At 45.6% G+C, this 12,669-nt stretch overlaps 1 protein-coding gene across 1 annotated transcript in view; it reads left to right on the forward strand.

The window, feature by feature from the left end:
- The first annotated feature begins 258 nt into the window (after positions 1–258).
- LRP4 (LDL receptor related protein 4) overlaps positions 259–12,669 on the forward strand; it is an 87,738-nt gene continuing 75,327 nt past the window's right edge. Inside the window, exon 1 of the mRNA XM_075501617.1 lies at positions 259–403. Within this exon, the coding sequence (XP_075357732.1) occupies positions 259–403 (145 nt within the window). The remainder of the gene's footprint in view (positions 404–12,669) is intronic.

The raw sequence follows: 12,669 nt of genomic DNA on the forward strand, positions 1-12,669 counted from the left end.
AATCACTAATGACCACTATGGTTTTCTTCTATCAGATGCCTGCACACCTTCCACTAGTTGTATTTAAAATGTCATTCCATGAAAGTGTCCTGTCAGACAGTGCCAAAAGCCATACAAGATGTATCGTGTCCATTGCCTTCTGTTTACCCAGTGAGCTTAACATTACTTAAAAAAAGGGAACCTGATTTAGCACAAATGCATTTTGCCCATTTTCCATGTGCTTTTTTCATTCTATTAAATTAATTCATTCTATCTCAAATGTTTAAAACACGATTGCTCCAAACCTTTCTGAACATAGCAATTAAGCTATCTGATCTGTCGTTCTCTTCTAGGAAACTTGAGGTGTGGAGAAGCATCTTCCCAAGGAAGGGTCCATTTGAATGCATTAAAAATAATTTGACAGGTAAGACCAAAACTGCCCATCCCATTTCTTTCTTTTTTTTTCTTTTTTTTTAACCTCTTCTTAAGGTCTTTGCAGTTTTAAAATGGTTAAAGTATATTTTCCCTACTAATCCTACCTTGTTCTGGTTCCTTTCTTTCTTCTTTTTCCTTGGTTCTGTTTCTCCTGACACAGGGTTGCTATTTAAAATCACTCTGAAAATGGTGCTAACTTTTAGTATTATTTCATAGTAGTTATTTTCTGTCATTGGATTGGTTTATTTCTCTAATGTGTCTGTTTGGAGCGGAGGGGGGAGAATTATGTCCTGAAATGGTTATGATGATAATAATCTTCTCCCTGCTCCCTTAATAATGCCTCGTGTGTTTTTTTACTAAGCATGTTGTCATATAAATTAATTGTTAATTATATTTTAATTACTTCTTTCTCATCTTTCTTACAGTAATTGTGTTATATATCACTTATCAGTGATCTATAAATTACTACAGGTTACTTAATAATGTTCCTCCCTCAAAGCTATGGGTAAAAGCAAGTACCTACCTTCTGCATGGGTTGAAGTGCATTCTGATATTTACATAGTCTTTTTAAAAGTTATTTGGTCTGAAAGGGGCAAGTCCTAAGCATATGGTTCAATTTTACCAGCATTATTTAGCAACCCTTCTAGTTTTCTTTCAACAAAAATATCCATTTTACACTGCATAAATCTACTTTACAATTATTCCCCAAAGATCCCACATGGAATTGGGCCTATATTCATAGTATTGTATCAACAGGTAGGTAACTGGGAGGTTTATAATATAAATCTCCATCTGCTCAACTGCAACCTATTTAGGAAATTGTTGTGAAAGACAATACTATGTGCTCCTCTAACATTTCACCAGGGGATTTCAAAATGATTTATAAGACAGAGATATAATTATAGGGAAGTTGAGCTTGGAGAGGAAAGTGATTTGCCAGAATGCAGTGCAAGATGCAGAGGAGTAGTAAACATACTTTAACAAACACAAGTGGGTAAAAACATTTGTTCCCTGGGGGGCGAAGGACTGAAGAGCTAACGAGTGAATTTATTTGCATTTAAGAGAATATTTTTCAAGAGGCTTTTGTTTCAAACACAGGAAAATACTGAACTGCTGGAAGACTGTTCCATGACCTAACTATATAATTATCAGGAAGTTCTGGGCCCTGTGTCTGTGCTTTATCACATTCAGTACTTCGGCATCTAAACTTCTTACAAGCTTCTGTGAGCCTGAAGTCAGCAGGGCTCCTCTGATTTATACTACCTGAGGATCTAGCCTCAGTAGAGAATATAAACTTAAATGAATTTTGGTTATGTTGCCTTGTATTTTAGGGAGATGCAGTAAGGATTTTGCATGCTAGCCAGTCAGCCAACCCCCAGTCAGAGTGATGTTAACATTTTCTCTCCCTTAACTTCAACCCACTGTTCCCAACTCTTCCACTTCAATCATCTTAAACTCTGGTATCTTGGAATTTATTCCTTTACAATAATTGCATATTCTTTCCATGCCTCATTGTGTCACTGCTTCCAAGTCAATGTTAGCATTAGAGAGGTTTTTAGTCTCTCCACCTCAATCAACCCCTCTTGGCTACCTGTATTTGTTGTTACTCTTCTGCAACTTTGTACACTTTGCCTATCAAATGTGTAGAATTCAATGCCATAGTCTACGTGCTATTGCTCTCATGCTATAGTGGATCTATTCCTATCTTGAAGCAGTGATTCTGCATATAAAGCAAAAAGTCTGCATTTTTTAAATTTGGGGGGGCATATATTGTAAAGTTTGCTGCTTACTGTGTCTTACGGTATTCCTGCTCTTGGGAGTTCTCCTCCTCAGTGAAGCTCTGTGTTGGATTATTTTTTTCTTTACGTTGAGCTCAATTTGTCAAGAGTCACTCCCTGCTTTAATTTTATGTTGACATTTTTAATAATATCCCTTGTCTTCACTATTTTACACGTAATTGATAAGAGTGGCAGAATTGTCTCAATCATATGCCGTGCTGTTTACTTGCTCTTGTGATTCTTTAAAGGACAGGATTAATTGCAGCTTCCTCTGGATTAATCTATGTGAAGGCTTTAAGTAAGACAATTCCTATCACTGGCCCTTTAGTGTCAATTTGACAAAATTCCCATCTTCCCCTGTGGTCCAGGGTTTGGACTTATCTGAATCTGCTTTCCATTCAAGTTAATACTTTGAAATCAGCTGAGATTAATTATTTAACAAGTTTCTTGCATTGCGCACCCTATGTATTAAAATGTCAAATCATGCTACAGAGGATCATAAAACTGGCTTTAATGATGATGTCCAGTGAAAGCCTGCCTGCTTTTAAATGCAGCACAGAGACCAGAAGGCACATAAGACAACTGTCCAAGTGTTAATTTCTACTCCTACAGGCAACGACCCTAGCTGTTTTTTTAGGGTATCTGAGATTCATACATAATCAGCTGTCGCCGGACACTGCGGCTATAAGGAAAACACCAAATATCAGAACACTTGTCAGGAATAGAGGGAAAAAATCAGACGTTTCTCTTAGATAGCAACATGTATGCTAGGCAGAGGGCTCATGAATGAGGCGCTTAGAGGGTTTCAGTTTCTGAAGGGTGTTCGGCAAACGGGGACAGGAGATGGAGAAGGGGCTCTGCCATTTGCCATGAGTACAGACAGCCGGCACAAGCCGGGAAGCGGTGGCAACGCACGGGTGAACCGCTCAGCCAGCGGAGGATGCCGGGCAGCCCTGCGGCGGGCAGCCGAGAGCCCGGAGCGATGCTCCTCGGCGGTGCTGAGGGAGCTGGGACAGTGAGAGCCGACGCTGACAGCCCCGAGCACCGGGGCCGCTTTAGGAAGGGCTTCTCCGCCCGCAGAGAGGGAGCCGCGCCCGCGACAAGGGCGCAGAGGAGCCGGGGGCGCGGGGCGAGCCCGGGGGTCTCGCCGCGGTGCCGGGCGGCGGCCCCAGGGGGTGGTGAAGAGGCGGGGGGGAGGGTGGGGGTGTCTCGTTGCGGAGCCGCGGCCCCTGGACCGCCTCTGCCGCGCCGAAAGTTTGCGAAGTGCCTCGGCGCTGGGGGGAGCGGGGCGGGGGCTGCCCCGGCGGGGCTCCTCCTCCGGGGCCGGGCCTGGGCCGGGGCCGGGCGGAGCGGGGAGCGAGCCCCCAGCCCCGGAGCTGCCGCGGCTGCGGAGGGAGCGAGCGGCGGCCGGGCCGGGGTGCTGCGCGCGGGAGGAGCCCGGGACGGCGGTGCGGGCGGCCCGGGCGCGGGGCCGGGGCGCTGCCACCATGAGGCGGCGCGGCGGGGGCTGCCTCTTGCCCGCGCCTCCGCAGCTCCTGCTGCTGCTGCTGGGAGCGCTGCTCCGCGCCAGAGGTAAGCGGCTGCCGCGGCGCCCTCTGCCCCGCGGCGGCGCGGGGGGCCCGGCCGCCGTCCCGGGCTCGGCGACGGGGAGCCTTGCCCGGGCGGGGAGCCCTGCCCTGCCGCGCCGCTCACCTGCCCGCGCCCGTCGGGCGGGGAGCCCTGCCCTGCGCCGCCGCAGGACAAAAGGTCCGTGCCCCGTCCCGCGCCCGGACGCGGGGCTCTCGCCTTCCCCGTGCCCCGGCGCGGCGGGCCGGAGACGGCGGGGTCCCCCGGCAGGCCGGGGCGCGGGTCCTGGGGCGGCGCTGCCCTGGCGGGGCGGCGCTGCCCTGGCCGGGCGGCAGCGGAGGGTCCCCGCCGCCCACGCGGCCGCTGCCCCCCGCGGAAGTTTGGCGGCGGCGGGCGCGGGCTTTGTTCCCGCGGTGCGAGCGGCGCGCCGGGCCGGGGCGTGCGCGCAGGTTGCCTCGGAGGCTGCTGTGCCCGGCGTGTCGGGACAGCCGCCGCTCCGGAGCAGGAATGCAGCCGCGCACCCGCCGCGACGGGCCCCTTAAAGGTACAGCCCGGCTCCGCGGCGGCGCCCCGGGCCACCTGCCTCGCCTCGGCGGGGAGCGGGAGTCCTCCCGCAGCGCCCTGGCAGAGTGGGGCCAGCGCAGGAGTGGTACCAAAAATAGTGGCGAGGGGACGAGGGGAGGGGTTCGCTGCGGTCTTAGCGAGCAGGGAAGCAGTGCCATGAAGTCTCGCCGGTGAAAACTTATCTTTGTGGTTGCTCTATCAACTGTAAAGCAATAGCCGTTTCTTCCTCTTGTGCTGTAGTGCTTTATTTTACAAGTGCGCCCGGTGGAGGAGAACACACCTAAACGCTTCGTGGAATTGTTTATAAAGAGTTGGAAGGCTTTTGGGGGAGGGGTGCGGAGAGGAACTATGTACCTCGTTTCTCTCCCTTCACTCCTTTGGCAGCTGCTGTATAATTTCACCCATCCGTTTTCTCCTATGCTACTCTGAAATTACAGGAAGCATTTGTAGTAGTGCTGCTGACCTCCATCATTCTACAAGTATTGCCTCTGGGGCACAATCACATGGGGTTTGGGTTTCAAGTAATATTATTTCTCTTCCAACAAGAAATCTAATGGCAGGCAGCTTTGAAGAAGGTGCTAAACCAGCTTGGAAAGGCTGAGTAGAGAGCTGCAGTTCTGTGTATCAGAAAGACTGCATCTTAGAAACCAGAAGTACTGTTAAGTTCCAAGTGCCACAGAGATACTTAGCTGCAGTCTAGGAGTGAGAAGGATCTAAAGCGCAGATCTCGGTGTAGGTGCAGATCTGGATGTGTTTTATTTTGGCTGTTACCCAGGTGCTCCTAGTTAATGTGTCTGGGCTGTTAACAGCCATGTGGGGGATGTCTGATTGTAAAGTGCAGGTTTGCTCGTAGGTGGTTGTGCCTTGATGTCTCCAGGACGCTCTTTATGGCAGTTTGCCTCTCTTTCAAGTAGCTCTCCCATCAGTGCACTTTCCTGTATCCTCTTGTCAAATGAATGTGAGTTTATGATTAGGTGTGCCAACTGCTTCCAGAAGTGAGTATCCTCTTTCCTTCATGGGAAGATACGCTTTGCAATGAGAACACAATTCCTGAGCAATTTTTTTCCTATTTGAAGCAAGGAAAAACATGAGGAGGTGTCAGGATGGGAGGCGGCAGAGAAGATGCCAAAGTTTGTGATGAGTTGGTGTTCCTCCCCTTAGCTAGAAATTTTTCACCATTGTCCCTTAGAAGTACCTGCAGGAACAGCATACAGCTTAACTGTCATAAAGCATCCACAGCCACAGAACTCGCGATGCCAAACAGGTAAATTGTTAGAAGCGCTTGATCATTTACCCCTGTAGCTCAGTACAGGCGCAGGTAAAGCAAACAAGTCTGCAAGATTGACCTTTGACCCTCTTTTGGTGGATAGTGGCAGTTAAAACTGGAGAAGTCTGTGCCAAAAAAAAAAAGGGAGGTCTGCAAATATCTTGAGCTTTTGGAAAAGGGCGTTGCAGGTAAAAACGCGTATATAGAGGGAATTTAAAGCTAATGGCATGCACTGCTGGTGCATGGTGATGAAGAAGGGTCTGATGTTATGACGGTCTGTGTTAGCAGGAATAGTTAGAATGTCACAGAACCTGTCTGGGTGATGTGCTTGCCATTCTGGCTCCTGGAGCTCTGCCAGAAAAATACATGGCTAATATCAGAGCTTCACTCCCCAAACATCTTGACTACATTTTAGCATCACAAACCTGAATGCGATACCTCTATAGAAGTATAGTTTGCAGTAGGAATTGCAATCTCCTCGATGTGTGCGTGGCATTGCTATTAGTTCTACAGCTCTTGGCCAAGTGCAAAACGCCCGTTTTCCTGTTGTCAACTTGGAGCTGATAATGTTCTGCTTCCTGGGTGTGCTGAGTGAGGGTACTTGGGTTTACTGTTGATCAGGTTGGATGATATTCACAGATCGCATGATCACCCTGAATTATCTTGACTGTTTCTTTTTGTCAAAGTGGTGAAGGCAGTGAGTAACATCCGTACTCTTCTAAAATGAAGAGTAAGATGCTGCAGGAGGCTGACAAGTGGTGGTGGTGGCTTTTTTCGTTTTGCTTTATTTTGTTTGGTTTTGTTGTTTTTTTTTTTTTCTCCGTCTACTAAAACATGGTAGCATTAGTGGAAAAGCATAAAGCATAAATCTTCCAGTATGAAGTTAACATTTTCATTTCATTTATTTAGTGTAGATAAGCAATTTTCTTTTATATTCTCTTTCCAAAAGCTTTCGGTTGTGTGCTTCAGCACTGCTTTCTGCAATAGATTTTCTGCAAGAGAATCCTTTCTTGCATCCTGGGAGTGTGGGTGTATCCAGCAACCAAATTAATAGGTGCTTAGTTATGTAAAGTGCTTGCATTTCCAGAGTGTCTTGTGAACCTTTAAGAGAGATATTCTGTTCATGGGGGCGACAAAATGGGATTTCAGAAAACTTGGAGCTGTTTCTCTACATTCTGTTCCTTGAAGTTACAGAAGAAAATGTGGTTGGGTATAAACATTATCCAGTTGTTTGTAGTTCAAACCAGAAGGCAGTACTTGCTGTATGTTAACTAGAAAAAGAAATTGAAGTGATTTGTATTTTGTTTTTACTCCTAAAAACTTGCAGTTCTCCAGACTGGTGAAATTAACACTAACAAATAATTAAAACATTCATTCTGTGAGAAAGATCTGTAGTCTGATAGTCCTCTTGAATCTTCCTGCACTCTTGTGAAATAGGCAAATATTATTTGTTTTGTAATGTGGGAAGTGAAGTAGAAATTGTCTTGCCCAAGGCCAACTCCATTTGCCCTAGAATGCAACTTACCATTGAACACAATAGAATATGTGCTTCATAACACTTAAAAAGCTGATAAAGAGATGTTATCTTGAAAACCAGTCAAGGTTTTAAAAAGAGGCTGAAAAAGTAAGTGCACGTCGTACACCTTCGTTGAATTCCTCTGCTGCTTGTGACTTTTGTGGCTATTTCTCTTTTAAATAATACTTCTATTTCTCTTGCTGATGATCAAAAGATTCATAAAACTGCAGAAATTTTACTGACTCTCCGTTGGAAAGGGGTGATTGGTAAGTAAAGTGTGGTTAAAAGATATGTATAAGAAAAGTGGACACTTGTTTCTCTAGTCCTCTGTTATTTCCACATTAGCTATTTGTGATGTTATCTCAAAGGGGTTTACATAGTATGGTGATATATACGCACACTTAAACTGACCATCTTTTAAGATGTCTGACTTTACCTGATACAACATCCAGAGCTGGAGTTTTGGCATGCAGCAAACCCACTCCATTAATTGGCATACTGTAGTTAGTGGCTGGCTGTGTTTCACACAAATCATGGCAGAGAATGCTAATTGTAATTGTCGTCCACGAATCTAATATGCTTGATGGTTATGCTCTTGCTTTTCATGTCTGTAGTGCCTGTGGTTCTTTGCCATGGCTGTTACGTTAGGCATTACTCTTTTATGGGATTTTGTTTTCTATTTTGTGTGAAGACTGGGTACTGTAATGCTTCTTGAATCTCTCCTTTCTATATCGTCTTCCCTGTAGATTTCCATTTCCCTGTAATAAAGATAGTAACTATATGGATCCAGGGGCTTATGATTCTGTAGGTTTGTGGTTTATTCATGCTGTATATCTGGTCGCTCTGGGACTGTCACCTTGGGAGTATTTGGCTGCCATCCTGTTGTGGGTGAGTTCCTGTTCAGGTTTTTCAGCTTTCCAGGCATTTTTTTGCCTCTGTTATGCAGAACTGCCTGTTAAATGCTGAAGTATTCCAGCCTGTGTTTTAGTCTGAGAGACTCCTGAGCTGCAGTCAATGTTTCTGTGAGGAGCAGAACTCCTCCTTGGCTGCTGTGAGCCTAGATGAAAAGAGACTCACAATGCAAGGGCATGAAAATAAGTTTTCGTAAAGACTTTATTAACATCAAATGGAGCTGACGTTTGTGGACTTTTGCCTTGCTAAATTGTGGATGACTGAAACTCCTCATATCAAGGAATTATGTTTGTTATTTAATATAGAAGAAAAAGAAAAAAAGGGATTGAACAGTTTGGAGCACGATTCTGATGGTATGAGATACATGCCTATAGAAGGATGCTTAATGTTAGTGCAACTTAGGGTTGTGAAGTAATAACAGAAGCTTCTGTTTTTCATGAGGTTCTTCTTAGGTTATTAGATTTTCCTGTATTTAGCCACCAGTCAGCAAGTCACAAACCATTAAGATTAACCGACAGTATTGTATATGCATATTAAATATTTGTACTGTAAATTGCAGTTTTGTCAAAAAATGTATGACAGAAGACAGTGTAGACTCTTGTTTCTCAAGCTGTTGTATGTTAATAGCAACTTTCTGATGTTGCAATACTCAGAACTAAGAAGCACCGGCTATTTCCCCTGAATGGGTTAGGGTGAGAATAAAATTCACCTCCCTGTACTATAGTGATTAGGTTGTTTGAAGAAATGTTGGTCCAGCAAAACTTCCAGCAGAGAATGTGTTTGCCTGAAAACAGACCCCATATTCTGTAGTGTCGTGGTGAAGTTTCACTCCTGGAGTTAAATTTACCAGCAGTGAGATGTTACTGTGACTCCAGGCAGGGGAGACTCCTCTCCTGGCTACCAGCATGGTGACTTCCTCCGTATGCCCTAGCAGGGCATAGTCTTCGGTATCTCTTTGTTACTGCCTGACAGCCCCTCCCGGCTGCTGGAGCTTTCTGTTTCTATTGCATAGCAGCAGTTCTTTAATCAGAAATCTTGTTAGTATTCAAGGATAATTGATCCGACTCTCTGGTAGGGGGTGGGGACCCAGCCTTGCATCCTTCTCCTACTTGCCACCCCCAGTTTGACCCCTGTTGTCTCTTTGTTTTCTCCTGTTAAGTTTGTGCCAGTGATGTGTGTGTGTGCTGTTTTTCCAAGCAGCCTGAAGTTGGCTGTAACCAAGAGCAGCAGTTAAATAGAGCCCGATTTCCCCGCTTCCTGGCGTTTAGTTGTTCAGCTCCATTTTCTGGTCTTCTGTGTTTTTGATTTGCAGAGAAGGAATTTACTTGGTGCCCCCGGGCATCTCTTAAACCCATTAGAACAAACTCCATTATTTCACTGTACTTAGAAATCCTCCTCCTTTAGTCCCAGCATCCATCAAAATAACGTATCCTCTGTAAGACCCTCTGTAAAATGTTTAATAGGATCTTTTCAAACTCAAGGAGAGTTCCAGTTGGGAAGGGGGAGGGGAGAAGGCTAATGGAAGATCTGACTGTGACTTGCAGTAAGCCTGAACTTGGCCTGTGTCAGCTCTCCCTTCACCTCCAGGCTGAGGGAGTGCTGAACAGAGCGGATCCAACACTGGGATCAAAGCTGGAAACAAAAGGCTTTGGGAGAAAAATTTCTGGCCAAGAGGGAGCCTCACAAAGGTGGTGCATAATTTATCATTCGAGGTTTATTTCTGCTGTGCTACTTCTGGAGAGGGAAGGAAAAAAGAAGTGACTCTCCTGCTGTTTCGAAGGGGATGAGTGATGGCTTAGGAGACTTGAGGCAGGAAGGGGCTAGAGATACCGTGGAAAAACTTTTTCAGTGCAGTCTGTACCCAGCTCCTCTCGTCAGATGTTATTTCAGTTGCAGGGGGAACCCTATTCTTGCCTTTTGAAGTTTCAAAGAGTGAGTACTTTTAACTTCTCTGGTCATTCCCAAGTCTCAGTGTATGGAGTGGTGCTGCTTTTGGCAAAATAAAGTTCTTGAAACTTCTGAGGTATTTTTCTTACCTTAGGGATCGGTCTAAGTGCTGTGGCTCTGTGTAACACGGATGAAGAGGCTACATTTGCCCCAAAGGGTTTATAGTCTAAATTAGACATCTGATAAGGAGCAGGGATGTGATAATTCTAGTGGGATAGATAAGGTCCAATATTAAAATAGCATAGCTTTCTAATTAAATTTCCTTTAGCTTTGGTTTAATGGGAAAAGCTTCTGAAAGTTCTTCGTTCCAATCACTTCTTAGAACAAGGATAGAGAGGTGGTTTTGGGTAGGAATTGGCATCAAAGACTACTGAAAGCTGGTAAGTGGGGAAATATGGAGGAGGAAGCAGATGCAAGAGTAGTGTAAACCATGAGAAGAAGGGAAGGGAATACAGGAGTACAGATATGAACAGAAGCAAAGATAGGCATTTTGGAAAGAGAGCCAAGGACTTGAGCTGGCAGAGGAGCAGAAGAGCTGTGTAGGGAGATCCAAGCGGAGTAATTATGTGGGATCTGATGGCAGAAAGAGTTGTTAATTAGGTAGTATAAAAGATGGAAGTTTTGAAGGTGAAGATGAGCACTGAGCAGAATTTAACTGCTGAGGCAGGGAAAGACTTATTTTAGTAATGCTTTAAAGGAGGATGTGACAACTTATTAGGGACCGTCAACAGTAGAGGCCCTGATCTAGTGGGGTGATTTTATGAAATATCAGGAGCTTAGCAATGGGGGCAGAGGTGGAAAGGGAGCATTGGCATAATGCTGAGATGGTGAGCCCATGAGGTAGAGGTGGCGATGGAGCTATCTGCAGCGGTGGAATGTGAGACCTGTCAGGCTTGGGAGCATGTACAGCCAGAAGGACTTTTGAGTGTGATGTCCGGAAAGTTATTTTGGAGGACAGTCCTGTCTGGAAAAGCGTATGAAGTAGGAGGGCAGAGTTGAAGAGAGAAGCTAGGAGGTTGGAGATGATTGCCTGGAAAAAGGCATAAAGTGAGAACAGGGGATTACTCTGGGTTTGGAAAGGAGTCTGGGTGCAGAAGCAACAAGACTGGTGGCAGAAAATAAAACCTTTCCTGGAAGAGGAGGATACTTCTCTTCCTCTTCTCTATTAAGAATTGCTACGTGAAGGAGTGAGTCACTAGTGAGAACTGTTAAAACGTAAGCATGTAATGTTCTCGGCCTCCTTCTCTGAAAGGCTCATAAGAAGCATTGTGTGACTATGCAAGAAGGTTAGAGGGAAATACGCACTGTGCTCCTTCAGCCTGAATCTCCAGTTCCGTCAGTTCATTTGACTTGGTGACAGCTGGTAGTGTCTGGGAGAGGTTCTTGCCTAAGGTGCAGCGATTCACTGTAGCAGAACTGTGCCTCATGGGATCTAGGATTAGAATAAAATAAAGACACATCTTCATTTTTTTTCTATGTGCTCCCACCCAATTTTAGTTCTGAATTTCCATAACTGCTGAATAGTCAAATCCATCTTTGCAACTCTGAGGTCAGGGGAAAAAAATTTGAAGTCTCAGGATTGTAATTTCCTGCTTCTGTTCCGAGCTCCTGAGGATGAACCAAGAGGTGGGATAATTCTCTGAATTAAAATTGCATTTCTTAAGAGGAAGCCAGCTTTACTGCTGTCCTTTCTTTGTGATTCGGAGTTTGCAGCTTCTTCAGGCTTGACATATTTAGGAAATGAGGTTTTTGAGGCCTCAGAGATTGTGTTCTTCTCACTGTGATTTTTGAAGCCTGTTACTCTTGAAAAGCCTGAGTTGAGTTTCTTACGGCTGGAGGACATGCCTCTAACTTGTGCTGCCTCTTTAAAAGTGCCTTGATCAGCATAGTACCTATTAGCATGAGGAAAAACATAATGGGCCTGGCTGTGAGAGAAAACTGGAGAGTTTGCGGCATGGGAAAGGGAAATAGTTTGGAGGCTGCTATTCTGGAGGCTTTAATAGCCAAGAAGCAGGAGAGGATAGTCATTGGCAAATAGGAATGCTAGTGGACTATCTGCATTTTTGTCATGGATCTCAAATAGAAGTACTCGGTGTCTAAATCTTAGAAAGCATGATGTGGGAGTAGGTGGGAGACTGGTTGGGTCTCCTGACAAGGGCACTAGTCATTGCCCTGCAAACAGACTTAAGTTTAATACAAGGAAAGAGCAGGTTGAATTGAGAGCTGTATCCATGCAGAGTCAAAGTGGTGAAGGGATTTTTCTCGGGCATTGACTTGGAAACAGGGGAGGACTGAATTGGGCTGGTTGGTGAGGTTATGGCCCTTTGCTATCTTTGCTAGGCCTTAGGGAAGGCTGCCCCTGGGTCTGACTTCTTTTCCATACCAGTGAATGGCAGCTGCAGGAGGGTGTTGACTCACGAACAGCTGCTTCCTGAGCGGTTAAGATGTCTCCACCACAAGGGTGGTAACCTCATGTGTTGTTCCAGTTCAGACTGTCACTGCTCATGAATCAACACTGTCTGTAGGCCTTTGTTCACTGCATTTTTGAGTGTAAGGAAGAATTCAGACCTGCAGTCAGCATTACCTTAAACAACAGAACGCCTTTAGGCTTTTTGGGCGTTTGTTGTTTGGTTTGGTTTTTTTTTCCAGGGCCAGGGTTCTTTTATCTGTGGAGCAGGTGGATCCCCTGCCTGTGTGTCAACTCC

This window comes from Mycteria americana, chromosome 5, assembly GCF_035582795.1.
Source record: "Mycteria americana isolate JAX WOST 10 ecotype Jacksonville Zoo and Gardens chromosome 5, USCA_MyAme_1.0, whole genome shotgun sequence".
NCBI classification, from domain to species: Eukaryota; Metazoa; Chordata; class Aves; order Ciconiiformes; family Ciconiidae; genus Mycteria; species Mycteria americana.